The 27,037-nt window shown below is 62.2% G+C and overlaps 1 protein-coding gene and 1 non-coding gene across 9 annotated transcripts in view; both read left to right on the top strand.

Annotated features, from left to right (window-relative positions):
• The window catches only part of TRPM2 (transient receptor potential cation channel subfamily M member 2), a 47,578-nt gene that overhangs the window by 19,329 nt on the left and 1,212 nt on the right, over positions 1 to 27,037 (top strand). For 5 of the 8 annotated variants that reach the window (XM_072739104.1, XM_072739105.1, XM_072739109.1 and 2 more), the window contains 22 exons: positions 2,481 to 2,602; positions 2,734 to 3,084; positions 5,563 to 5,700; positions 6,709 to 6,838; positions 6,973 to 7,118; positions 7,426 to 7,538; positions 8,304 to 8,517; positions 8,883 to 9,001; positions 9,398 to 9,530; positions 9,948 to 10,119; positions 14,706 to 14,889; positions 15,915 to 16,096; positions 16,350 to 16,482; positions 17,978 to 18,065; positions 19,598 to 19,685; positions 20,282 to 20,439; positions 21,129 to 21,205; positions 21,432 to 21,533; positions 22,797 to 22,883; positions 23,422 to 23,527; positions 25,368 to 25,469; positions 26,667 to 26,783. In XM_072739104.1, coding sequence (XP_072595205.1) covers positions 2,481 to 2,602; positions 2,734 to 3,084; positions 5,563 to 5,700; positions 6,709 to 6,838; positions 6,973 to 7,118; positions 7,426 to 7,538; positions 8,304 to 8,517; positions 8,883 to 9,001; positions 9,398 to 9,530; positions 9,948 to 10,119; positions 14,706 to 14,889; positions 15,915 to 16,096; positions 16,350 to 16,482; positions 17,978 to 18,065; positions 19,598 to 19,685; positions 20,282 to 20,439; positions 21,129 to 21,205; positions 21,432 to 21,533; positions 22,797 to 22,883; positions 23,422 to 23,527; positions 25,368 to 25,469; positions 26,667 to 26,783 — 3,062 coding nt within the window. The remainder of the gene's footprint in view (positions 1 to 2,480; positions 2,603 to 2,733; positions 3,085 to 5,562; positions 5,701 to 6,708; positions 6,839 to 6,972; positions 7,119 to 7,425; positions 7,539 to 8,303; positions 8,518 to 8,882; positions 9,002 to 9,397; positions 9,531 to 9,947; positions 10,120 to 14,705; positions 14,890 to 15,914; positions 16,097 to 16,349; positions 16,483 to 17,977; positions 18,066 to 19,597; positions 19,686 to 20,281; positions 20,440 to 21,128; positions 21,206 to 21,431; positions 21,534 to 22,796; positions 22,884 to 23,421; positions 23,528 to 25,367; positions 25,470 to 26,666; positions 26,784 to 27,037) is intronic. The other 3 variants (XM_072739107.1, XM_072739106.1, XM_072739108.1) reach the window with 1 other exon arrangement.
• LOC112909572 (Z6 small nucleolar RNA) lies at positions 23,481 to 23,534 on the top strand. Its single transcript, XR_003233128.1, has one exon. It is a non-coding gene; the product is annotated as a Z6 small nucleolar RNA (small nucleolar RNA).

Raw genomic sequence — 27,037 nt, 5'->3', positions numbered from 1 at the left:
GTTTGGGCTCCTCTGCACCTTCCCTTCTTGCTGGAACCCAAGTGCAGCCGCGTGAGGTGGCCCTGCAGTCATCACGGCCGCGTGTGCCGGTTCCGGGCTCGGAAGGGCAGCCCTGACCTCCGTGCGTCCTGCCGGGCCTGCGCCCCGCTGGCCCCCACGCCGCAGGGACCCTCCCGGACACTAAAGCTCTGCAGTGGCTGGGCCTGGGCCAACCGCTTGGTCTGCCCTCTGCCCCGCGCCCCTGGGGACGGCAGGTGCCCCGTCTCTCCCGCTGGCGCCCACAGGGATGTGGGTGTCCCTGATGCCAGGAAGCCTGGGTTCTCCCCGCCGGGCGCTCCTCACCCTCGAGGCACACGGGGCGGCCTGGCAGGAAGCGCTCGCAGGAGACGCTCAGACCTGGGCTTTGCTCCCCGCCTCCTCCTGACAAAACCTCCGAGAACCAGCGAGACGGTTAAAACCAGGCCCAGGGGCTGCACGCGGGGACGGCTGTCGGGGGCCACAGGGGACCGGGAAGAGCCGGTTCGATAGCATCGGAGCCGCCCTCGTCCCCGACTTGCCCACCAGCAAGGACCCGGGGGTGGGGGGGGGGCCGGCGTGCACATCCGCGTGACCACAGGGTTCGGCGGTCTCCTTCACGGCGCCTGACGCTCCTGTTCAGAGACGGGGCGGGAGGGCGTCTGTCCCTTCCTTGCCTTCGGTGAAGAGGGACAGTGGGCTGCCCGTGTCTGGTGCGATCCCCTGGAAGGCGGTGACGGGGGCGGGGGCTGAGCGTGGCCGTCTGTGCCCCGTGCTGGAGAGGGATGGAGGGATGGACCCCTGCCCACGGCCAGGACGGACCCCCACGTCTGTCTCCGTGTGCTCTCAGGGTGTCAGGAGGGGGCGAAGCAACGCCACGGATCCTGGCTTCTCCTGGGGCGGGCGCCGAGCGGGCGGGGCGGGGGGGGCACCGAGCGGGCAGGGGGGTGCCCAGCGGGGATGGTGATGGAGCCCGATGGTGTTGGGTGTTGAAAGTCCTCACTTCTTGCTGGTGGTGGTGGTGACGCAGGTGTAGACGGCAGCCAGAGCCCAGGCAGCGACCTTAGGGCTGTGCACTGTGGAGCCCCGCGCCCCAGGAGGGAGGCCGCCTTGCTGGGGCCCGGCTCCGGCCCCGTGCTGAGCAGCCCCGCGTGGACACGCCAGCCCGGGGACAGGCCCCAGCCCATCTCTGGAGCCCGCGCAGAGCAGCGGGTTCTAACCAGTTGCTGGGGAGAAAGGCAGTGGTGCTCGGGGGGAAGGGCTGTCTCTTCATCGTGTGACTTTATGGGAAAACACAAACACGTGGACGTGGTTTTGCAGCGAGGTTTTGCCCCTTTTAAAAACCACCTGTAGTGAGGGACGGCTGACGTAGGGGTAACGTCCCCATCCTGGGTCCCTGCGACGGGCCCCTTAGCAGGTGCATCCACTCCAGAGAGCGACCAGCCCCCCGCCCCCCAAGGCTCCCTGTGCCTCTGGCTGCCCCCCCCCCCCGCCCCGGGCAAGGGTCTATGCACCTTCTGTCCTTATAGACGGCTTTACCTGGCCGTCATGGGCCAGGCTCTGAGCGCTTCTGCACCTCACTTCCCGGGCTCCGTGCAACAGCTGGGAGGCCCTGGCCCGTTGCTGCACGTCTCAGAGCCCTGCTCCTTCCCACCGGCAGTGTCCCCCGCCCCGCGATCCCGCCACCGCCGCTGGGCTTCCCGCCTGCCTGGCACTGCACGCGCAGGCCGCCCCCAGCGTGGGGTGGTCGTGACTCAGGCTGCTCTTATTCTCCTGGGGCTTCTCGTTTCTCTTGGGGCCACATGTAGGACTGGAGTTCCTGGTGCTCCATGGCACACGGCGGGTCAGCTCCGTAAGAGAGCCCGGCTGCCGTGCGGCAAGCTCGCACCGCCCTGCCCCGCTGCCGGCCGCGGGCTCAGACCTTTATGCTCAGGTGCCCACAGTGCGCCGTCGGCGGCCTTTGCGCGTGCTGTCAGGAAGGGGTCCCCGTTCCTTCTTCCCTCCCCCCAATAACAGCCCGAGCTTCCAGCTGTAAAGGCAGCGAGAGCGCAGAACCTGTTGGCAGGACGCCCGTCGTGAGAGCCCGGGCCAGCCCGCGGCTTTGCACCCAAGGCAGAAAAGGGAGTTGACGGCGTGGGCGGGTGTGAGTCTCGAGTGTTTGTGCAGAAGCACCTGCCGGTCAGAGACTGTGTCTCCCTGAAGCTTAGGGGCCGCGGGGCTTGACCAGCGGGGGGGCGGGCGGGCCAGAGCGATGCCCCAACCCCGGAGGTCCCCTGGCACACGCACCGCGAGGGACCGTGTGTCCGTGGGGGGGCGGGGGGCGGGGGCTAGGCACGCTCCTGGGTCAGGGTCACCGAGAGCCCAGGGTTGGTGACGGGCGCCTCCCGCCTGACTGCAGCCGATGGCAGGGCAGCGCCTCTGGGGCCCGGACCGCAGCCCCCCGACACGAGTGCTGTTCCCTGCAGCCTCTCGGAGCCATGACTACTTTGGCCACGAGAACTGGGACCACCAGCTGAAGTTAGCGGTGGCCTGGAACCGCGTGGACATCGCGCGGAGCGAGATCTTCTCCGACGAGCGGCAGTGGAAGGTAGGGCTTGCGGGAGCAAGGGGAGCGAGTCCTCGATCCTGGTGGGGAGCCCCCTGGGGCAGCCTCCGCCCTTCCCAAGGCGGAGGCGTCGGGCCGCGTGAGGCGTGCGCCCCCACGGTGCTGTCTCTCAGCCCTCAGAGCTGCACCCCGTGATGATGGCAGCCCTCATCTCCAACAAGCCCGAGTTCGTGAAGCTCTTCCTGGAGAACGGGGTGCGGCTGAAGGAGTTCGTCACCTGGGACACCCTGCTCCACCTGTACCAGCACCTGGACCCCTCCTGCCTGTTCCACAGCAAGCTTCAGAAGGTGCTGGCCGAGGAGCCCGAGCGGTCGGCCTGCAGGCCCGCCCCCCGCGTGCAGATGCACCACGTGGCCCAGGTGCTCCGGGAGCTCCTGGGGGACTTCACGCAGCCGCTGTACCCGCGGCCCCGGACCGGCGAGCGCCCGCGGCTCCTGCTCCCCATGCCCAACATCAAGCTCAACGTGCGTGCTGGTGGTTGTGGTCCCAGCCCCCCTGGGCCTGCGTGGTCCTTCGTGCTCCCCCCACCTCTTTTTTTTTTTAAAGAAATTATCTTTTATATTTATTGGAAAAAAGAAATATGCTCCCTATCGTGTCTGCTGGGGCCGCCCTCACGAAATACTGTAGGCCGGGCGGCTTCGAACCACAGACGGTGGGGCTCCGGCAGTCTGGCGGCCACGGTCCCGGGGGGTGGGGGGGCGTCCGCGGGGCTGGTTTCCAGCAGGGCCTCTCTCCTGGCTTGAGCACGGCCGCCTCCTTGCCGTGTCCACGCATGGCCTGTTGGGTGTGCACGCAGAGAGATGCCGAGAGCCACAGTGTCCGTCCCTTGTACGGGGAGCCTGGTCCGTTCAGACCAGGACCTTAATCACCTCCTTAGATGCCCCGTCTCCAAATACAGTCAGCGTAGGAGGTGGGGCTCCGACATACAAATTTAGAGGACGCGATCCAGCCCGTAGTTCTCCCTTTCTAAAAATTTCAAACGGTGCAAGAGCTCACGTATGAGGAAAATGCCCTCCCTCATGCCTCGTACCCCCGAGTCCACGCGGTCAGGTCAGCGGGGCCCCACCACATCCCTGTGCGGGTGCCCAGCACGTGCACTGCAGCCGGGGTGACGTCATTTTTCGAGCCTCTGTCCGTACTCGATGGGAATCCCGAGGTGCGAGGCCAGCCCTGCATTTATGTCAGCGACTATCCACCTCCCAGTTCTTGAAGCTCTTACAAACGAAGCCCAGGTGCTGAGTTTTGAGAATTTGAGGTGTTCTCCTTCTTATTTAACCTATGAATTTGCTGAGTCGTTTCAACGGACTTCCTGATGGCGAAACACTTCTATTCCTGTTTTGATCTCAACTGATGGCCGGGCGACACGTGGGTAGTGCAGTGCTGGGTTTCGTGGCCCATATTTTCAGCACTTTTGGTTTTTGTTTTTGTTTGTTTTTAATATGATCGATCTGCAAATTCATATAATTTAACATAATTTAATATTTACTAATGGCTCTTTGACAACCAGGTTGCAGAATTCTATTTTCAGCACTTTTAGTCGTGGTTGTGTCTTGGGGGCTGTCTTTGTCAGGTTCCGGCAGCAGCTTTATGTTATTCTTGTGAAAACCACTGGAAACCTGCCTCAGTTCTTTGCCTGGGAAAAGTTCACGCGTCTGAAACTCACTGTCCTTACGAGCCCGGTGGGCTCTCCTGTGTGTCCATCAGGGCTCAGTGCCTTTTTTGGGTGGTAGCTCTGAGAACACTCTCAGTTTCTTTTCTGACAATCTCTGGATTTAGGTTTTCTTTGTGTTCCATGATGAAATTTGGGTTTGTTTGTTTTCTTTTTCTGGTAGAAAATTGTCCACTTCCTTGAGGTTTTCAAATTCATCCATTGTCCCAGGTGAGCTACGATGACCCCTGAGAAAGACGTGGTTGTGGCTTGGTTTTATATATTCACAATTCTGCTCTTCTCGGTCCTAGTGCGTTTAAGATAAACCTTTAAACAGATCCAAAGTGGAAGCTCACCATTAACCACGTCTGTAGTTTACTGAGTTTATCAACTAATCTTTTTATTTTTTAATTTAATTTTAATATTTTAAAAGATTATTTATTTATTCATGAGAGACCCAGAGGGAGAGGCAGAGACACAGGCAGAGGGAGAAGCAGGCTCCATGCAGGGAGCCCGACATGGGACTCGATCCCGGGGTCTCCAGGACCACGCCTTGGACTGAAGGCAGGTGCTCAACCACTGAGCCACCCAGGCGTCCCCTCAATGAATCTTTTTAATATAAAGACAAGCCTTCAGGAAATTTCTAAGGTCGTAGAAAGTGGAATTTTGTGTGTGGTGTGGGACATGCGTTCTCACTTCTGGAGATTGTTTCCAGCCTGTCTGAATACGTGTTCACTTATTGATCAGCCAGGAAGCTGGCCTCCCAGGTCACTGTGTAAATCGAGGGTGTCTGGGGGCGAGGTGTCCTCTTGCTCACGTGTCATCCTTGTGTGTTCGGGCTTTCTCGGTGGCCTCCTCTGCAGGAGACACCGTGAGGATTCCCTTGAGGAGCTCACAGCCATGAATCTATAGTGGACTCTGTGCTAGAAGTTGGCCTCATAGAAAAAGGCTTTGATGCCATCAGACGAGACTAAGGAAACTCAGGGTGCCTGGGGTGTAGACGAGAGGCTGCAATCGTTGGTGAAGGTGTTAGCGGGGCACCCCACTTTCTGAACGTCTCTTTGTGTCTCCAGAGTGATGGTTTTAAAACTCCAGCGTGCATGAAATTGGTCCAGGGTGTTGTTGAAAATGCAGGCCGCAGGGCTCGCCACCGCCCCCCCCCCCCACCCGGGGACAGTGGTTCTGGGAAGGTGTGGAGCTGGGCTCTGGGCATGCACCCCCACCAGGCCCCCCCGGGGATACTGAGGCTATAGTGAGGACCTAGGAGAGGTTCTGAATGTCCACTGCTCACCAGATGCAGGGAGTGAGTCTCCGGTCCCTCTACAAGCGTTCGCCAGGCCATGTGGCCTTCACCATGGACCCGGTCCGTGATCTTCTCATTTGGGCCATCGTCCAGAACCGTCGGGAGCTAGCAGAAATCATCTGGGCGCAGGTAACTGGATCCGTCTCTCAGCACACATGGCTGCGTGTGGGCCAGCGACGGGCTCCAGCCAGGGAGGGAGTGTGGCCAGGAAGCCCAGTGCCAACAGCAGGTGGAAGAGAAGAGCCCGTGGCCTTGCAGGGGCACCGTGGGCCTCTGTGACCCCAGGAGGGGCCCCAGGGGCCCAGAGAGCTTGGCTCAGGCAAGAAAATTTTCAGCAGGTGCACAGCGTCCTGCAGCTCTGTCCAGGGCTGAGGCTCGGCACGCCCGCACAGCTGGTGGAGCCCCCGTCCTCGGCCCGTGCGGGTGGGTTCCGGGGGGTTGGCACCTGAGCTGTGGCCAACCTGGTCAGTAGAGACTCTGTAGGAGGTGCCATCCCTAGAGGGCCTGCCTGTCTGTCCACTGACCGTTGGTGTCTCGACAGAGACTGTCTGTGGCTGACACGGGGACCAGGCCCCAGATGTGCCCTGCCCCGAGCCCCCTACTAGGCTGTCCGGGACCCTGAGCCCTCAGCGCCCTCGCCACTGGGCTATGGGCAGGCTCATGGTCACAACGGAGGGCGTGCCAGGCCCAAGGCCCCCACACGTGAGGCTCCTCTACTTCCGGCAGATTCTCTTCCTAAAGGGAAGTAAAGGAGTAGTTTTCCCCAGCATCCCTGGAACCTGGGACTTGCAGGGCCCCAGCGGCGGGGAACCCGAGCCTGAGGGGGGTTTGTGTGGACCTGGTCCTGTTTCTGCCCCTTAGCCCCGTGCCTGGGGTTGACCAGATGCCCAGGCAGTGCTGGGCCTCGTGCTGGCAGGGCCGTGCAGGTGGCCTGTGTCCGGTCTGTGCTCCGGGGGGGTGGGGGGGCAGCAGCCCACTGGCCAGCTCAGGCTCCCCTCCTGATTTGGGGTAACCCAAACGGTTTATATGGACCTGGCAGCCCCTGCTGTTGTGAGGCCCCTGTTCTCATCGCCCCGGCGTGTGTCGGGGCTCCTGGCTGGACTGTCCCTGTCCTCACCGTGGCTCCCCTGTGCCCAGAGCCAGGACTGCATCGTGGCGGCCGTGGCCTGCAGCAAGATCCTGAAGGAGCTGGCCAAGGAGGAGGAGGACACGGACAGCTTGGAGGAGATGCTGGCGCTCGCCGACGAGTGTGAGCACAGAGCCATCGGTAAGCGGGCGCGGCTCCCCTGTGCCCCCAGGGCCCTGGTCCCCAGCCTCCTGCCCAGGGGACGAGCCGCGCCATGACGCTGCCCGGGTCTGACTGGGACCCTGCTGCTGTGACGGGGACCTTCCTTCCGCCAGGGGTGTTCACCGAGTGCTACCGGAAGGATGAGGAGAGAGCTCAGAAGCTGCTCACCCGGGTGTCAGAGGCCTGGGGGCGGACCACCTGCCTGCAGCTGGCCCTGGAGGCCGAAGACATGAAGTTCATGTCGCACGGAGGCATCCAGGTGACCCTCTGCGGGCTCACTTGCCAGAAGCGCGGTGGGGGGCTGCAGTGCAGACGCGGCCTCCGCCCACCTGGGGGCACGTGGGTCCCCGTGCTGCGGGCCCTCGGGGACCTGGGGACCCTGCTGGTGGTCCTGCCCGGGAGCCCACGGTCCTCCTGCCCCCCGCCCCAGAGCCTGTCCCTCAGCCCGCAGATGGTGGGGCCTAGTCTGCGCTGTGCCCGGGTGGGCCCCTTGCTCGGGGGATGCAGGCTCACCCCAGGGGCGCGGCCCGGGGCACCTCCGGGCTGAAGCTCCCCGTTGCCCACAGGCCTTTCTAACGAAGGTGTGGTGGGGCCAGCTGTGCGTGGACAACGGGCTGTGGCGGGTGATCCTGTGTATGGTGGCCTTCCCGCTGCTCTATACCGGCCTCGTCACCTTCAGGTGCCAGCGCTGCTGGGCGCTGCTCAGGGGCGGGGCCTGGGCTGCCGTCCCCAGTGTGCCTCGGGGGGTCACTGTCCTCATGGGTGTCACTGGCTGCCAGCAGGGTATAGAAGGTGGGCAGGAGGAGAGGGAGGGTGCCCCCGTGCCGGGCACCCACTGTGTGCTGAGCACCTGCTGTGTCCAAGCACCCACTGTGGGGGAAGCACCTGGCCTGCATCATCACCCACCTTACAGTGAGCACCCTCCCTGCCCCGAGCAACCACCCTGCCCTGAGCACCCTCCCTGCCCTGAGCACCCTCTCTGCCCTGAGCACCCTCGCTGCCGTGACACCTGCCCTACCCTGAGCACCCACCCTGCCCCAAGCACCCACCCTGCGCTGACACCTGCCTTGCCCTGAGCACCCTCCCTGCCCTGAGCACACTCGCTGCCCTGACACCTGCCCTGCCGCGAGCACTCACCCTGCCCAGACACCTGTCCTGCCCTGAGCACCCATTTAGCCAAGCATTCGTTTCAGTCCTAGTGAAACCAGAGCCCAGGGCTCTCAGGGTCCCCCCTTCGGTGGAGCCGTCTGGTGGCGCCGTCTGGTGGCGCTGTGTGCGTGGCCGCGTGGGCAGGGTCAGCGGGCTGCACGGACGCAGGCTGTGTCTGGGGCTTGTGTCTCCGCCATGTGACACGAGCACAGGGCCCCAGTCCCCGGGGGAGGCAGAGGTCCCTCGGGCTCTCAGTCCCCGCCGCTCCATCCCGCCGTCCGGCGTCTGCCTGCAGGGAGAGGAGGCTGCAGGCCACGAGGGGGCTGCTGCGGGTCCGCGCCTTCTTCAACGCGCCCGTGGTCATCTTCCACCTCAACATCCTGTCCTACTTCGCCTTCCTGTGCCTCTTCGCCTACGTGCTCATGGTGGACTTCCAGCCCACGCCCTCCTGGTGCGAGTACCTCATCTACTTCTGGCTCTTCTCGCTGGTGTGCGAGGAGCTGCGGCAGGTGCGCCCACCGGCCCCCTCGCCCCTTCCCCGCGTCCCCGACCCGCGTAACCGGCCCCTGGGACCTGCAGCCAGCTCGTCCACGGGGCCGGGGCTGCCACAGAAGCAGGCGAGCCGGGGGCCCGGAGAGCTGGCTGGTGGGTCAGAGAGGGGGGACGCCCCGACAGCATGTGCCTGCAGGTTGGGCAGGGCTGTGGCGGGGCAGGGGCGGGCTCGGGCGCTGGGGAGCCCCCCCCTGTAGCTCCAGGCCCGGGGATGGACCCGCGCGCCTCGCCTCCCGACCCCCCCTACTCGCTCTGGGGAGGGAGCTTGTGGACGGCTGGGGCGGCGACAGCGCGGACGGCCCCCAGCCCTGTCTCCTCGCAGCTCCTCTATGACCCCGACGACTTCGGCCTGATGAAGGTGGCGCTCCTGTACTTCAGCGACTTCTGGAACAAGCTGGATATCGGCGCCATCGTGCTCTTCGCAGCCGGCCTGAGCTGCAGGTGCGCGGCCCCCGTGGCACGGCCCCCCGAGCCTGACCGTCAGGCCTCGGACTGTTGGGGGGCACAGGGGCAGGTGCGGAGCTCCCCGGCTGGCCCTGCGGCCCCCCGTCCCCCTCTGCGGCCGTGGGCCACCCCACTGCCCATCACGCCACGGGCGTCCCTGCCGTGGCTTCCCGAGGGGCCGGCGTGGCCTGCCTACCCTGCCCAAGGCTGGGCTTCCGGGCTTTTCTGAAGACCTCAGAAGCGCTGGCCCCTGATCCCACACCCCACGCTTAGTGCTTGGGGTCCAGAGGCCTCCGGAGCCACAGGCGCACTCGGGGGCGGGGGGCGGGCGGGCAGCTGGGACAGGCTCCGGGCGCGGCGAGCTGAGAGCCCCTTGATCCCGCCCCGGGCCAGGCTCATACCGGGGCTGGTGTACCCCGGGCGCGTCATCCTGTCTCTGGACTTCATCATGTTCTGCCTCCGGCTGATGCACATCTTTACCGTCAGTAAGACGCTGGGGCCCAAGATAATCATCGTGAAGCGGATGGTAAGGGGACGAGGGGTCCTCATGCCGGTTGCAGGTGAGGTGCTCCAGGCCTCAAGCACACCTCTGGGTTCCCGTGTCCTGCTTCCCTGGGGCCCCCACCCCCCGCTCGCCAGTCTCAGGTCTTTGCCTGTAGGTCACCTCTTCCGGGCGGCCTCCCCTGACCCCCACAGCTCCTCCCTCGTCCCTGCTGCGGCTCCTGTCGCTCCCCCGCCCCGTGGGCCACAGTCACATCCAGCCCCTCTTATGCATACCCCGTTAGGATATGGGGCAGGCCCGGGACTGTGGGCCCAGCGTCCCTGCCCTGGGTGTCGGTGGCAGCTCCCTGCATGCTGGAGTGCACAGCCCAGGGGTGTTGGGGGGGGCAGGGGGGGCATGTGGGTGCGGGCGGCTGCAGCTGGTGCCCCCCTGTCTGTGCAGATGAAGGACGTCTTCTTTTTCCTCTTCCTGCTGGCTGTGTGGGTGGTGTCCTTCGGGGTGGCCAAGCAGGCCATCCTCATCCACAACGAGAGCCGAGTGGACTGGATCTTCCGGGGGGTCATCTACCAGTCGTACCTCACTATCTTCGGGCAGATGCCGGCTTACATTGACGGTAGGACGGGGGGGTCCTGACAGCCCCAGCAGGGGCACCTGCGAAGCTCACAGAGGATGGGGGGCAGGGGGTGGGGGTGGCAGCCCCCCAGGTGCCGTGCGGCAGAGACAGGTGTGTGTGATGCTTGGTTCAGGGGGGTTGGCATCAGCGGGGTGCGGGGAGCCTGAGCTGAGATCCAAGGCAGGCCAAGGGTGTGGCCTGGGGCTCTGGGGCAGCAGCTGACCCCCCCTACTACATGCCACCCTGTCCCCCCAGCCTCCTCTGGATGGGGACAATCCTTTTTTGTATACTGAGTTTTTTCTTTTCAACAGCTTCATTGGGGTATAATTCACGTACCATGAAGCTCCCCTGCGTAACATGTGTGCTTTAGCGGTTTTTAGCCCACTTGTGGGATTTAATTTTAGAACATTTGCATCACCCACTAAAGGCCCCCATTAGCAGTCACTCCCTATCCCCCCGACCCCAACCGTCAGCGACTTTCCATTCGTACAATTTGCCTTTGCTGGACGTTTCGTATAAATGGGATAACGTGATATGCAGTCTTTGCGTCTTGCTTTTTCTTAGTGTGATGTCCCCGAGGCTCATCCATATTGTAGCCTGCATCCATTTTTATTCCCTTTTATCACTAAATAATATTCCCTTATGTGGCTACAACGCATTTTGTATCTGCGTTTGTAGGTCGGTGAACATGAGTTGCTTCTACCTTTTGGCTGTTATGAATGACATCGCCATGAACAGTTATTTATAAGTTTTTAAATATGTTTTTGTGTGGGCGTATGTTTTCTTCTGTCTCGGATATGTACCTGGGGGTGGAATATGTACCTGCTGGGGTGTATACCAAGTCTGTGTTTAACATTTTGAGAAATGGACAAACTATTTTCTTTTTTTTGTTTGTTTTGGGTTTTTTTTTTTTTTTAAGACCTCAACCTGTTTAAGACTACATGTTTTTTGGTATATTTTTTTATTGGAGTTCGATTTGCCAACGTATAGTATGACACCCAGTGCTCATCCCATCAAGTGCCCCCCTCAGTGCCCGTCACCCAGTTACCCCATCCCCCCGCCCTCCTCCCCTTCCACTACCCCTTGTTCATTTCCCAGGGTTAGGAATCTCACGAACTATTTTCTATGACAGCTGCCCTGCATTTTACGTCCCTGCCAGCAACGTATGTAAGGGCCCCACTTGCCAAGTTCTCTCTGGCTTGTCATTGTCTTTGCTTCTAGCCATCCCAGCAGGTGTGAAGTGCATCTCTTTGTGGCTTTGATTCACATTTCCCTGATGGCGAGTGATGTGGAGCCTCTCTTCATGTGCTCCCTGAGTCATTTGTACGTCTTCTCTTTAGAAGCATCTACTCCTCTCATTGGAGTAGACCCCATTTCTCAAGGGGGTTATTTTTCTTTCTTATTGACTTACAAGAATTCTTTACATGTGGACACCAGACCCTCTCCTATATGTGATTTACCAATATATTCTGCGGCTCATCTCGTCACTTTCTTGATCGTGTCCTTTGAAGCACGAAAGTTTTTAATTTTGATTAAGTCCACCTTATCAATCACTTCTATCATTTGCGCTTTTGGCGTTGGTGTCTCAGAACCCACCTCCTGACTCAAGGCCGTGAAGACTTAGGTCTGTGTTGTTATTTTAAAAGTAACAGCTTTTGTTCTTACTTTTGCACTTCCGGCTACGTAAACTAATTTTTTTATACAGCAGGAGGCAAGGGCCATTCTTTTGCACACAAATTTCCAGTTGTTGGAGCACCATGTGTTAAAAAGACGATTCCTCCCCATTGAATTGTCTTGACCCCCTTGTGAAAAGTCAACTGACCATTATTAATGAAAGGGCTTATCTATGGAGCCTCCGTTCTGATCTGTTGATCTGTGTTCTTGTGCCGGCACCACACGACCCTGGTGAGTGTCACTTCATAGAAAGTTTCACAGTCAGGACGTGTTGTGGGTCCTTCAACTCTGTACTTTTCCAAGATTGCTTTGGCTTCTGGATCCCTTGGGTCCACATCAGTTTTTGAATCAGCTTCTCACTTTCTCCAAAAGCCATCTGGGATGTTGGCTGGGAGCATGGGATGCCTTTCCGCTTATTTAGATCTTTAATTTCTTTCAGCAATATTTTGTAATTTTCAGTGTATACGTTATGCTGCTTTTGAGTTCATAAGATTTTTACTATTTTTCATGTTATTGTAAATAGAATTATCTTATTCAATTCATTTTTGGGTTGTTTATTGCTAGTGTATAAACATGCACTACATTTGCCTGTCGATCTTCTATCCTGAAAGCTTGCTGAGCTTCTTTATAGCTCTCATAGGTTTTCAGTGGATTCCTCGGGATTTACTATTAACAAGATCATGTCCTCTGCAAATAGAGATGCTTTTCCTTGTCCCTTTCCCATCCGATGCCTTTTATTTCTTTTTCTTGCTTCATTATTTTGGCTAGAACTGCTGGTGCAGGGACGCCTGGGTGGCTCAGTGGTTGAGTGTTGGCCTTCGGCTCAGGGCGTGATCCTGGGGTGCTGGGATTGAGTTCCGCATCGGGCTCCCTGCAGGAAGAATAAATAAATAAAATCTTAAAAAAAAAAAAAACTACTGCTAGTGTGACATTGAATGGAAGTGTTCAAAACAAACGTCTGTATGTTGCCCCTGATCTGAGAGGGGGAGCTTTTCAGTCTTTTACTATTAAGCACGATGTTCACTGCGGGTTTTTGGTAAATGTCCCTCGCAGGGTGAAGAAGCACCTCGGTCCCTAGTGTCTTGAGTGCTTTTATAATGAAAATGTACACGATTTTGTCAAATGCGTTTCCTGCCTCTGTTGAAACACTCACATGATTTTTGTTCCTTATGCAATTAATACGGTGTGTTCTGTTCCCTGACGTCCAGGTGTAAAACCAGCTGTGCATTCCTGGGATACACCCCACCAGGTCGTGGCGTGTAATTCTTTCTATGTGTGGCTGGATTCGATTTGCCGGCATTTTGGGGAGGGTTTTTGCATCTATGTTCATAAAGGGCATTGACCTGTAGTTTTGTTTTTGTCTGGTTTTGGTATCAGGGCGATTCCGGCCACATAGAACGTGTGCAAGATTCCCTTTTCCTTCATATTTTGGAAAAGTTTGGGAAGGATTGGCTTTAATTCTTCAGACGTTTAGTAGAGTTCACGAGCGAAGCCATCTGGGCCTGGACTCTTCTTTGCCTGAAGTTCTAAGTTCTAGCTTTGATCTCTTTGCCTATGAGAGGTCTGTTTGTATTTCTTCTTCACTCACTTTCGGGGTTTTGTGTCTTTTTTTTTTTAATTTTTTTTTAAATTTATGATAGTCACAGAGAGAGAGAGAGAGAGAGAGAGGCAGAGACACAGGCAGAGGGAGAAGCAGGCTCCATGCACCGGAAGCCCGATGTGGGATTCGATCCCGGGTCTCTAGGATCGCGCCCTGGGCCAAAGGCAGGCGCTAAACCGCTTCGCCACCCAGGGATCCCCTGTTTTGTGTCTTTCTGGGAGCTTGCCCATCGCACTAAGCCATCTGCTTCATTCGCACCCCGTTCTATAGTATTTCCTTACAGTTCCTTTTATTTTTGTAGGGTTGGTGGTAATGTTCTCTCCCTTGTTTATCACTGGAGCAACTTGAAACTTTCTCCCCCTTGATCAGTCCAGGTGAAGGGTTGTAATCTTCTTAATCTTTTCCGAAAACCAGATTTTGGTTTTATTGATTTTCTTTGTTTTTTGTTTTTTTTTTTTAATCACCTCTCTTTAATTTATTTGCATTCTGATCTTTCTCCTTTCCTTCCTTCTGCTTCCTTTGGGTTCGGTTTGCTTTCCTTTCTTTGGCTGACCGAAGTGGAAGGTTGTGTTACTGACTTGAGCTCTTTCTTCTCCTTCCCAGTGTAGGCTTGCGGGGGGCGGGTGGTTGGCAAAACGGGCGCAGGGCGGTGGGCGCGCTCACCGCTGGAAACGATGTCAAATCCGAGGTGAGTTGGACAATGTTGTCCATAAACCCACTTCCCAGCGTTAACGGCCGTTAACACCTGCCTCTCGGTGTGTCTCCTTGGAGCTATTTGGTGTACAAGCTGGACATATATTTATGTTTTATTATCCTCTGTGCCCTTCCCTTTTCGACGCATGTGGGACCACACTTTGGTCTGTACGCCCTGCTGTGTGGTCAGCACGTTGCCTGCGCTGCAGGGTTCCCTCCCACTGCCTCCCTTCTCACTGTGGTAGTTGTTAACTTTCTCCGTTCCACTTCCCTCCCACGGCACTGGGCTCCCCGTGGTTGGGGCCTGAATCACCCGTCCTGTGCTGGCTCCTGCCCGGGGCCCAGGAAGTGCCCCGGAGGGGTCGGCTGGGTGCTGGGACTGGTGCATGCTCCAGGCTGGAGTGCAGGTCTGGCCCCTGGGCCGTCCCTCTTCCCTTGGCCAACACACCTCCTGCCCATGGAGGATGCTCAGGTGTAGACAGCTGCCTCCTCTGGGTCTGAGCTGATAGCTGGGGTCACCCCGTGTGGGGGCGTCCAGGCCCTGGGGATGCTCATTGTCTAAAGGGCTCTTGCGACAGTGTGTGGCTTTCTTTGTTCCCTGTGCACCCCTTGCCCCCAGGTGTGAACTTCAGCCTGGACCAGTGCAGCCCCAACGGCACAGATCCCTACAAGCCCAAGTGCCCTGAGAGTGACGCCATCCGGCACGAGCCTGCCTTCCCCGAGTGGCTGACGGTCATCCTGCTCTGCCTCTACTTGCTCTTCACCAACATCCTGCTGCTGAACCTCCTCATTGCCATGTTCAAGTGAGTGCTGCCCGGATGGGGGCCCAGTCTGTGTGGCCTGAGTGAGTTAGGGGTTCTGAAGCACCTTGCTCAACCCAGTGCATGGCCTCCGTCCTTGGTCCCTGCTGCGCCTGTCCCGGGCATGGATGTGCAGAGGCCGCCCATGGGCTGGCAGTTCACAGGGAACTGAGCCTCCGGGGGGCCTGGGGCACAGCCACGCACAGGGGTGCAGCCTGGACTCCCGCCCAGGGCTCTCAGGAAATACCCGAGGTTCGCTCAGCTTCTGTCCTGTTGGAGAAAATATTACATTATACAGATTGTTCATGGAAACAAAAAAGATCCAGGGGGTGAAAGCTTTCTATGCAGAACTTTCATTTTGCAAATAAAGGACCTGGGCTTCGTGAGGCAAAGGGACTTGGCTGGGGTCATCTCGAGATGCAGAGGAGCGCGTGCCAGCTGCTAGCTTCTTTAAAACGCTGCTCTTCCCATGTGGGAAGACCTATATCCGTCCTCCGCGTATAGCCCAAGCAGGAGCAGAGTAGGGGTCAGCGGTGGGACCGCGACCCCGGCCAGGACCCTTGTGTCCCTGGTCTGGGCAGCCGTCTTTCTCTCCCGCCCCCGGGGGTCTCTCTCCGTCTGGCACTGGGCAGGCAGCTGAGGCCCATCTGCTGGAGGACAGGTGTGCACCGATGAACCTCGTCGGCCCGTGAAGACACTGTCCCTTCTACGTGTCAAATTCAGATAAACTCTACTTAGACTTAGATACCAGGACGCGGTCCCCTCCCACCAATCCCCCGCCTTGTTTCATCAGCAACAAGACGCATAGACTAAGACCTAGGTGTCCTTTCTTCCCCCCTCGGCTCCCAGGGAGCTCAGAACTCCGCTCAGCTGTCTTCCTCGGCCGCAGGGACTGCCATCCTGGGTGGCGTGTGTTTGCGCTCTCTGGGGGCCCAGACCCCCCAGGCGGTGCCGTGGGCGGTTTCCCCTCGCTCCCCGCGCCTCCTCCTGCCGGCCTCGTGTGACCCGCGCCCCTTGCCTCCCGCCAGCTACACGTTCCAGCAGGTCCAGGAGCACACGGACCAGATCTGGAAGTTCCAGCGCCACGACCTGATAGAGGAGTACCACGGCAGGCCCCCCGCGCCGCCCCCCTTCATCCTGCTCAGCCACCTGCACCTGTTCATCAAGAGGGTCGTGCTGAAGATACCCGCCAAGAGGCACAAGCAGCTCAGTAAGCGCGCCCTCCGCGCCCCCAGCGTGCTCTCGGCGGTCTCGGGGTGCGGTCGGGGTGAGCACGGCTGTTCCTTCTAGAATCCTGGAAGCTCAGCGGGCTGAGCTGATGCAGACCACCCAGGCCTCTGAGGGACCCGCAGCCCCTTGGGTGGGCCTGGGGTGGGTTCTCCCTGCAGTTCCTCCCGCCAGGGCCCCTCCCAGTCCCCCTCATCCAGTGTTCGGGTCCCTCCATCTGCCCCCTGCTCCCCCAGAGACCAAGCTGGAGAAGAACGAGGAGGCCGCCCTCCTGTCCTGGGAGATCTACCTCAAAGAGAACTACCTGCAGAACCAGCAGTACCAGCAGAAGCAGAGGCCGGAGCAGCAGATTCAAGACATCCGGGATAAGTAGGCGAGGCCGGGGCGGCCCATGGGGCAGCCCACGGGGTGGGAGACCCTACAGTTCCAAGTGGCCCTGGGGACATGCCCAGCTGGGGGAGGCCCAGGCACTGGCCCCTGTGTGGGAACCTGCATCCTCCTGCTGACCCACGGCCTTCCCTCTGGGTCCTTGGGGAGGCTGGCCCCCTCGGGTGGGGAGGAGAGTGAAGGTCACCTGCACTGCAGACAGGACTGAGCCCTGACTTCCTCAGGGGCTGGGGGTGGGAGGCAGAGGGAGGGGTGGGGGTCTGTGGGAGACCCACCTGGCCAGGGAGGGCGAGCTCAGTGAGCTCCCAGGCTCACAGCCTTGCTGCAGCTCCTGTGGGGCCTGGTGGCCCGGCCTGGAGCTCCGGATCGCCCCGAGGCCCCCCTCCCACTTCTTTCTGGTGGGAGGTCCGTGCTGCTTTGTCTGTCCACCCCACCCGGACGCCCTGATGGGTGGGAGGACGTGGCCCTGCTGTCAGTGCGTGTCTTGCGGTGGGCCAGGAGGAGGAAGGGGCGATAGGCTGTGTCCATGTGGCTATACCAGCTCCTGCCCCTGGTGCAGTCCCCTGGGCCGTGCATGGAGAGGGGGTGCCCTGGGGCCTTGGGGGAGCACCCAGAGGATGGGCCTCCTGCAGCCAGGCCAAGGGCACCTCAGAGCCATGCACCTGCCTTGCTGTGCCTCTTGGCTCATCTGTGATGTGGAGCCAGTGATGGCACTGCTTCCAGAACACACGGGAGGGTGTGCACCGCACGTCCTGGCTGGAGGCACAGGGGATGATGCCCTGCACTGGCCACCTTCCCTTCCTGGGTCAGGTGAGGGATCCCAGGCCCAGGGAGGCGGCCCGGTGCACCACGGCCCCACAGCCCCGTGGCCGAGCTGAGCCCACCCCCCTCCACCCACAACGTGGGGCAGGGTTTAGTACAGAAGAGCATCCCGTGTGGGTGGTACTGGGCACCCTGGGCACAGCCAGGCAGGAGAGCCCGGACGTGGTCTGGCCGTGGGATTACTCCCGTCAGCGTGGCAGGCCGAAGCTGGGTGAAACTCCCGTGTTGTAGCAAAATGAGACCAAAGCAGATGTTCCCCGACCAGCCGCGTGGCTCTCGCCCCACCCAGGGCGGCCCAGAAGCAGCACTGAGCTCGGTGCTTCGCCTCTGGCAGCCGCGGGCAAACCTGGGTGAGGCGCGTCTCGTACCTGCACCTCCCGGCCAGGGAGGCCCCTGCAGGCTGTCAGGTGGCCGTGTGAGCCGGGGTCACCCACTCGCCACGGGATCGTCCCCGTGGGGGGTAGGCCGTGGTCGGTCTGTGCAGCAGCGTGTGTTGTAAATAGCTTCAGCTGAAAGGGAAGAGGCCTGGAGCTGACGGCTAAGCCCAGGAGGCTGCTGGGTCTGGTGGGACTTGCACCCGCAGGCTAGCGCCGCAGTCCCTCCGCATCCGGGCCCCTGGGCCGGGCCGGCTGGGCTCAGCTGCGTGCTCTTGCAGGGTCAGCACCGTGGGGGACCTGCTGGAGAGGGAGAGCCTGAAGCAGTCAGGCCTCGTGGAGCAGAGACTGGCCTCCCTGGAGGAGCAAGTAGGTTCGGGGCCCGGGCCTCCGCTTCTGGGTCACGGGCTGGACAGGCCTGGGGTCAGGAGCCGAGATGATGAGCGCGCTGGGGAGCCGACCAAGAGAAGGGCTCGGGGAGTCCTGGGGGCGATTGTTCCCAAGCAGGAGAGGCGCCTTCTGCGTCCTCCAGACATTCTGCGAAACACCTCCCCGCTGAGCTCCGCCGCTGGCGCCGGGCGGTGTCTGCACCACGGGCTGGTCAGAGGAGCCTCTGCCCCTCTCATCCCCCGTCAGCGCACACTCGTGCTCCCCCCACCGGGTGGGCCACACTCCCTGGGCTCCAAGCCCTGGGCCTGAGACAGGCAGCCCCGAGCAGCCTCACCTCTAAGAGTCATCGCCTCGCAGGCCAGTGGGGCTCAGGCGCCTGAACGTCCACCCACCCCTCCATCCATCTGTCCATCCATCTGTCCATCCATCTGTTCATTCCTCCATTTTCCCACCTATCATTCCATCTATCCATCATCCGTCTACCCATCCATCATTTTCCTTCTATCCATCCCTTCCTCCTTCCTTCCTTCCTTCCTTCCTTCCTTCCTTCCTTCCTTCCTTCCATCTGTCCATCCATCCATCCACCCACCCATCCATCCTTTTATCCACCCATTTATCCACCCACCCACCCATCCATCCGTCCATCACGTCATGTTTCCTGTGCTCCTCCTCCGTGCCGCATCCCAGGCTGGCCTGAGGAACGTCAGGGTGAACAGGCATTGTCTCCCCCTCAGAGGTTTCCAGCCTGGTGGGCACAGACATAAATGTCATGGTCACAGTGTGTTTTCATAAGTGTAAGTGTAGGGACTGGCGGTCAGGGAGGCTCCAGCCTCCGGGAAAAGGAGGTGTGGACTGGGTGGAGGCTGGGCCCCTCCTTCTATGCCCCTCCTGCTGGGGGCACAGAGGACCGGTGCTTTCCTGTGAGTGGCCCTGCTGCCCATGGCAGCCTCCCAGCAGGCAGGCCCTGAGCCCCACATGCTGTCACCGAGTCCCGCCTCTTCTCAGCTCTGGGGACTGCTGCACACGGGGGTCTGCCCAAGCTGCCCTCTCTCCGTGGGTCCTTGCCTTGCTGACACCCTCTACAACGGGTGCAGTGCGGCCGAGCAGTGTTCCCCCGGCCCCCATTCATCACGTGGCTCCTACTATCACCTGTAGTTGAGTATGTTTGGCTTCTAGAAGTTTCTTTTCTCTGGGAGGAGCAGGAGCCGTGGGAAGCTCCAGTGGGTAGTCCTGCACCACCTTCTTCCTGTGGCTCAGATTTCTCCTCCTGGGGCTTCGTTCAGGGGCCTCTGGTGTGTCCAGGTCCAGCAGTCATTGTGTCTCACTGGAGGGCACTGCCGGCGACCAGCGGCCCTGGTCCCGAGGGGAGCAGGGTGGGCTTGGATGCTGACAGGGTCACTGCAGCAGGATGGGCCTCCTGGCAGCGCCCTCGCTCGCGGTCTCAGTGGAGGCGTGGGGATGCAGTTCGGGGGCAGGTGTTGACCCCATCCTGTTTGGGACGTGCCTTCCAGATGGCCCAGACGTCCAGAGCATTGCACTGGATCGTGAAGGCCCTGCGAGACAGTGGCTTTGGCTCCGAGGAGGGCTTCCCCACCCTGGGTGAGTGTCCCTCTACTGGCCCGTGTTCTCCTGGGTCTGGGGGCGTGTGGGGAGGAGGAGGGGCTCCCGCTGCGCCTGGGGGTGAGCAGAGGGAGCCGCCCAGCCTGGGGGGGTGCCCAGGGGAGCTCAGCCCGCCTCGTGGAAGCAGGGGCCGAGCCCTGGATGTGACCAGGCGGAGACTGTGAGCCGAGGCCTGGCCCACGCCCCCGTACCCCCCCGCCATGCCCCCATGCATCGTGCTGCCCAGGAGGTGCCCTGGGGGCAGAAAGCAAAGTGCACGCTCCTCAGTGTGCAGCCAGCCGGGAAATGGGCCCGATTAACTGCTGACCCCAGTGGAGCTCGTGGGCCCTCCTTTGCTCCACGGGCTCCGGGGAAGCCACACAAGGAGCCAGGCGCTGGGGGGGCACCGCCCGACCCCAGACCTCTGTCCTCCCAGCGCAGGGCCCCCGTGAGGGCCGGCAGTGTTCAGTCTGGGCTCAGGGAGGTGGAGGCGGCCCAGTTGTGGGGATGGGGCCATAGAGGACGCCCCCGCCCCGTGGGCCAGGTGTCTGAGCCGGGTTCCGGCTTTGCCCATGGCTCCCCGTGGCTCTTCCCAGCACCCCAGAAGGCCTCCCTGGGGCAGGACCGTGAGCTGGACGGTGGGCACAAGGCGGAGGACGCGGGTGACACCCACCACGTGAACGCCCGGCACCTCCTCTACCCCAACTCCCACGTCATGCGGTTCCCGGTGCCCAACGAGAAGGTGCCCTGGGAGGTAAGTGCCAGTCTCAGCCAGAGGCGCCCGGTGTCCTGGGGCAGTGGGCCGTGCGAGCCCTCCGACCCTGCCGGGCACCAGGTGGCCTCGCCCGCCGCAGCCTCACAGGGACGTGCTGGACAGAGGAAGAAACTGAGTCATGCAGGTCCACACAGCTAAAGGCGGTGGAGCTGGGATTGGAGCCAGGGCGCTGGGGGGGCTCTGACCCACACAGGGAGCAGACTGCTCCCCGACCTGCACCCGCCTCACCCGTCCTACAGCCCGCATCCCCGGGGAGCACTTGCTGCCCCTTTTGTGGGTGCCAGGTGACAGCCTCCACGTGCCCTCCCTGCCCCACGGGCTTTTGCTCTGGCCTTTCCAGAATGTTCCGGGCTGTGTCTTCCATTCCTTCTTCCAAGTCTCTGCGAGCTGGGGGGCCTCCTCACTTCTGGAGTCCAGCCTAGACCCCCCCATCCTGGGGGCTCCCCTAGACCAGCAGAGCCATTGCCGCCCCCCTGGCTGGGCCCCCGGGGCGGGTGCACCCCTCAGGCCTGCCCGAGCACGGAGCTACCGTGTGCACTTTGGGGACGCTCCCGGGGTCCTTGCCGACGAGCACCTGGAGGAGGAGCCGCCCCCGTCACCCGGGGTGCCTGGGCCCCAGCCGCGGTCCGGGGTAACAGCCTGAAGCGAGAACCGCCGTGTTTGTGCAGACGGACTTTCTCATCTACGACCCGCCCTTTTACACGGACGACAGGAAGGACAAGGGCTTGGTGGACCCCGTGGGAAAGTGAGTGTGGGCATCCCCGGGCACGGGTGGGAGGGCGGGCGAGGACCAGCTGGGCGCTCCGGGGTGGCCGCCAGAAGCTGCTCAGGGCGAGGCTCCTGCGGGGACAGGGTGCCCCGCCCCCCCCGGGGCTGGGATGTGCTGGGGAGGCGCGTGGCTGGGGGCGCCCGACGCCCGATCCGGGGCAGCACCCCTCCCATCGGGGTCGTGGCTTCTCCCTTGCTCCCAGTGCCCTGGAACCCCTGGCCGGGATCACCTACAACGCCGTGGATGGGCCCGTAGACCGGCGGAGCTTCCACGGGGTCTACGCGGTTCAGGACGGGCTCCCTCTGTGAGTGCAGCCGCCCCCTCGCGCATCACCCCGACCCTTGTGCGGTGCCTTCGGGGGCTTGCTCGGGGGGTCAGCGGTCCTGTCTTGGCAAGCTAGCCGTTTTTCTGATAAAAATGAACAAAATACAGAAGAAAAGAGACATTGACATAAAGGGTTTCCTTAGCACCATCCCTGCACCTCCCGGGACTTACCGCTGGCCTCGGGCTCTTCGCCTCCATCCCTGAGTGACCTCGGTGACCTCCGTCCTTCCCTGTGAAATGGGGATGAGCTCCCGCCCTCTCCGGAGATTTCCGAGAAAGCAGGCTTCACCTGAGAGGGCTCTGGCCTCGGGGGAGAAGCTGAGGGGCTGGTGGGGCCGGGTCAGGGGGGGGTGGTGTTTCCCAGCGTCTGTTCCCTGCGGGGACGGGCTCTGTGCCCCATTGTGCATCGAGTGCATGCAACGTAAAGCTGTCGAGTGACCGGTGGCATCACGCCTGCGGTGTGTCAGCCTGGGGTTCTGGAGGTAGAGGAGCCTCCTCTGCCCGGGGTGGCTGGGGCGGTGGCAGCACCAGGGCTGGGAGGATGAGGAAGGTGCCATCAGAAGTAGGGGAGGGATGACAGGTCTCTGGGATGCCCTGAGCCCCCTGGGGCGGACGAGCCCTGAGAGAGGTGGCGGGCGGCAGGCCTTCACGTCCTGGAGCAGGAGCGGGTGACTGTCGGGAGGTGGGGGGAGACGGGCAGGGTGTGAGAACGGGAAGCTGGCCCCAGCTGTGGGGACGGGAGGCCACATGGGGTGGGGCAGGTGCAGGTCGTGGCATGGGAGGAGTCAGGCTGGCGCTTCGCAGAGGGACCCACAGTCCTTCGGATGCAGATGTGTGTCGTGTGGTGCGACGATCGAGCCGCACAGTCTCTGGGGGCCGGGGTGCCCATGCTACCACGTAAGCGTCTGCGGTGGGGCTGGATTTCTGCTCCCAAGGAGACCTCTTTCCCTCCCCACCAAGTCCACAGTGACCTGAAGCTCCTGCCTCATCCCTTGGAATCCCCAGGTGGTGGCCCCGGGTGGGGAGGTGGGTTTGGCCAGGCCAGGGGAGGGGCTGGCAGGTCCGGGGTCTCATCCCTGCCTCCCCACGCCGGCTCTGAGGTGAGGTGCCCGGGCTCTGGAAATCCTGGGCCAAGGAAGGTCCGGGGGGAGCCAGCACGCTCCCCGGTGAGTGCCCTGCCCACTGCCCCCACCCAGTCCTCTCGGAGCCAAGCGGCGGCCTAAGTGACCCCCGTCTGTCCCAGGAACCCCATGGGCCGCACGGGACTGCGTGGGCGTGGAAGCCTCAGTTGCTTTGGACCCAACCACACGCTGCAGCCTGTGATCACCCGGTGAGTAGCCTCGGATGAGGCCCTCAGTCGCCGGTGGGGCCCTCCCCGTGCGCTGGCAGCTGAGAGGACGGATCATATGTGGGGCCTGGGTGCACGTGGGCCCCCCCAGAGCTTGCTCCGGCCTCCCACGGACCCCCCCCTCCCTTGGGTGCCTCTGGGAGGAGGGGCAAAGCCACGGACCAAGGCCCAGGACAGACACGTGAAAGTGTGCATAACACCCCCCCCCCCATTTCCAAAGAGCAGCAGGGGAGCAGCTGGGGCCGGGCATGTGCTTCTCTCTGAGGCTTTTGATAAAACAAACAAAAAAACAACTTTCCTGAAAGGCCGCCCCCTTCTAGTCCCACCGGCAGCACCAACGAGGGGAAGACGCCCCTGAGGGTCATAGGCTGGTTCTCCCCCTGGAGCAGGTTCTGGGGAAAGGAGACCGGGCTGGGCACCGGGGAGGCCGGGGAGGCTGGGGGCTCCCCCCCCATCCTCCCTTCGGTGCAGGGAGAGCTGTGCTGAGGTCAGGGGATCCCACGGGCCGCCCCTTCTACAGGTGGAGGCGGAACCAGGACGGAGCCATCTGCAGGAAGAGCATAAAGAAAATGCTGGAGGTGCTGGTGGTGAAGCACCCCGTCTCCGAGTCCTGGGCCTTGCCAGGGGTAAGCCGCTCGAGCCCTGCGTCCGTGCCGCGGGGCGCTCCACCTGCTGAGCCCCTGCAGGCGCCCCCCGGGCAGCTGTGGACCCTGCCCCCGGTTCTGAGGGACACACTGGGGCTTGGCTTCGTACAAGGAACTCCCCCTCCCGGTCCTTATCTTGTGCTTGTGAAAACGGGTTCAGAGACTCTGGTGTGTGGGCGCCGACGGAGCACTAGGCTCGGGGCTGGGGCTGCGTCGGAGGCTCGCAGTCCTGGGGGCAGACGTGGGTCCCCGTGCAGGTGTCTCAGGTGGGCACCTGCTGCGGGTGTGTGGCCCAGAGCTGAGCCCTAAGGACAGGATGGCGTGTGGGGCTGGGGGGCCACAGGAATGGTCCCTCCGCTCAGGAGCGGCAGCTGGTGGTAGGGCTGAAGGCTGGAGTGCACCCCAAGGCCTTGTGGGGAAGAACACGACAGGGGTGCAGAAGGCCCTAGGCTGGACTGCTCCCGTTTGACGCCCAGACCAGTGCGCCCTCCCCCCATCCCTGTTCTGGGGTCCTGGCAGGAGGACCAGGTCACCCGACAGGCTCTGAGCTGGGGCACAGCCTCTGGGATGCAGCCCCTACTGGGGACCCCTCCTCTGAGCACGTGCCAGGGAAGTCTGTGATTCCCCCGACCTCAGCACCCGCCCCGGGCCCCGGGGCTGCTTGGCTGGGACGGCCTGTTGGCGGGCATGCGTGTGCACCCAGGTCCTCAGGCTGCGGCGAGGGGTCCGGGGCTCCGGGTGGCTCTGGCCCCTGCAGCCAGGACCCCCGGGGCCCCGCTGAACCAGGGGGCGGCTTACGGCCGGTCCCTCTCCCCCCGGGGCTCCTCTAGCATGATTCAGCCTCCGTCTTGGGCACTTTGGTCTCTGCGGGCAGGACACTGGCCCAGCACCAGTGTGGGTCTAGCAGTTGGCGTCTTCTGAGCCGTGTACCCGCAGCCCCAGGCCGTGTACCCACAGCCCCAGGCCGTGTACCTGCAGCCCCAGGCCGTGTACCTGCAGCCCCAGGCCCTGTACCCGCAGCCCCAGGTCATATACCTGCAGCCCTAGAGCCATGAACCTGCAGCCCCAGGCCGTGTACCTGCAGCCCCAGGCTGTGTACCTGCAGCCCCAGGCCGTGTACCTGCAGCCCTAGAGCCATGAACCTGTAGCCCCAGGCCGTGTACCTGCAGCCCTAGAGCCATGAACCTGCAGCCCCAGGCCATGTACCTGCAGCCCCAGGCCGTGTACCTGCAGCCCCAGGCCATGTACCTGCAGCCCTAGAGCCATGTACCTGCAGCCCCAGGCCGTGTACCCGCAGCCCCAGACCCACACAGGTCCCCAGTACTCCAGCATTCGAGGGGCAGCCGTGTCTCAAGCGCCAAAGCGGGATGGCTGTGACGTGGACTCGGAGGGACTTTAATAACAAACAGGGCCTCCCAGAGGGGCGAGGGCCAGGCAGCGCAGGCCAGGATCGGTCCCCGGGGCGGGTGGCGTGGGGAGTGGCCGGGAGCCCGGCCTGGGGCAGCAGAGGTGAGAGCTGGCACCTGAGGAACGTGAGCGGTGAAAACGTGCCCTGCTGGGGCCGGGCTGGCAGAGGGCGGGGTGCTGGTGGCCTCTGGGCTTGAGAGATGCCGTGCCTCTGGCCTGACTCAGCCCGGCTCCGTCACACGCTGACGTGGGCAGTGGGCTCTGGGTAGTGTCACTCGGCCCCGAGACAGCCAGGCCGCAGACATGCCTCCGCCTGTGGCTCCGGGGCGCTGGCCGGCTGCCCACGCCGGGCACGGGGCCAGGGGAGGTGGGTCCCTGGACAGCCTCGTAGACCCCCTGCGTCCTCCCCACTCAGGGCTCTCGGGAACCGGGAGAGATCCTGCCCCGGAAGCTGAAGCAGGTCCTCCGCCGAGAGTTCTGGTCTCCCTTCCAGAACTTGCTGATACAGGGCACGGAGGTAAGGCGGCCCTTCTGCTTCGCTCCCGTCCGCGTGTCCCGGTCCCCCCGCTGGCTGCGGCTGCACAGGAGGGGACACTGGGACGCTGCCCCCACCCACATCCCGCAGCTCCTGGGGGAGGAGCTGGGACCAGGAGGTGCCCGCCATGTCCCCATCCTCCTCTACCCCCCAGTCTTGCCCCGAGCACAGGGGCGCGTGGGGACGCAGGGTCTGTGTCCCGCAGGGCAGCGGTCGGGCCTGCAGTCTCGCTGAGTCCTCTCATCATCACGAAAGCAGTCTGCGGCCGCACGCCCCTTCCCGCGGGCCCACGGCGTGACCTCCGTGCGCAGGCCGGGGCCGGGGCCAGCCAGCTGCCCCGCAGGATGGGGCCGCCCGCGCACGTTTCTTCCTAACTTGCCTTTTCACTCAGTTTGCGATGGCCGCGGTTTTAGGGCCCGATCTACAAATCCGCCTTTTCCGTGGCCGCGGGATGTTTTGCGCCTTGAATAGCCGAACGCGGCCGGCGGGCACCTGGGTTGTCGCCGCTCCCGTGTCTGGCCCAGTTTAGGGCCAAACAGGCGACAGCTGATATTTAGACTTTTGACCTCCGGAAGCCAGCCGCTCCCAGGGGCCGGCCGGTTGGTAAAGAGAATTAAGTGGTTCACTTACTGAGGGGGGATCCACGCCACACAAAATTAGCAAAGTGAGCGGGGCCGTGGCATCGGGTGCCCCGCCGTGTTGTGTGATCACCACGCCTGCCTCCGGCCGTCCAGAACATTCCCTGTGCGCTCTCTGCGCCCCACCCCTCCCCCGCGGCACTGGTCTGCTCTCGGGCTCTGCACCCCCCGCCCCCCTGCTCCCCTGCCCCGTGCAGGGCCCTGGCTGCAATCACACAGCGAGCAGCCTTTGGCGTCTGGCTTCTATCACTTGGCGCAATGTTTTTGCTGCCCGCCGTCCCGCTGCAGTCCTTCCCAGGCCGGGCAGGGAGGCTCTGGCTGAGGGCCAGAGCCCAGGAGGGGGCTGCGTGAGGCGCGGGGGGGCCCCCTTGGGTCAGGCACGTGGAGGCCGCATCGTGGAGCAGGCCGTGTGGACGGGGAGAGAACGGGGGGAGCCCCCCGAGGGTGGGCAGCTGTGGCCGGGGGTCCTCGTGGAGCAGCAAGCAGGGGTGGGGCTCAGCGCTCCCCGGGGTGGATGGGCTCACCCTGTGCTGCTTCCCAGGTGTACAAGGGGTACGTGGACGACCCCAGGAACACAGACAATGCCTGGATTGAGACGGTGGCCGTCAGCATCCACTTCCCAGACCAGAGCGACATGGATCTGAAGAGGCTGAACTCTGTACGGGCTCCGGGGAGGGGGCAACATGGGGCCACCATGCTCTGGGGGGGACCTCCAGGCCTCCAGGAGGGGTCTGCCCGGGGTCCCAGGCGGCCAGCACTGGCTGAGCCCAGATGGGGGGCTGCAGAGAGTAGGGGGTCCCGGAGGCACCTGCAGATGGCCGGGGCGGAGTCAGAGCTGGACCTGCTGGGGGGGTCACGTACCCATGGGGATAGCATCCCCCGCACTGAGATCAGTGCAGAGCTGGGACCCCT

Source organism: Vulpes vulpes, chromosome 15 (assembly GCF_048418805.1).
Source record: "Vulpes vulpes isolate BD-2025 chromosome 15, VulVul3, whole genome shotgun sequence".
NCBI classification, from domain to species: Eukaryota; Metazoa; Chordata; class Mammalia; order Carnivora; family Canidae; genus Vulpes; species Vulpes vulpes.
This window is presented reverse-complemented; position numbering and strand designations above follow the sequence as displayed.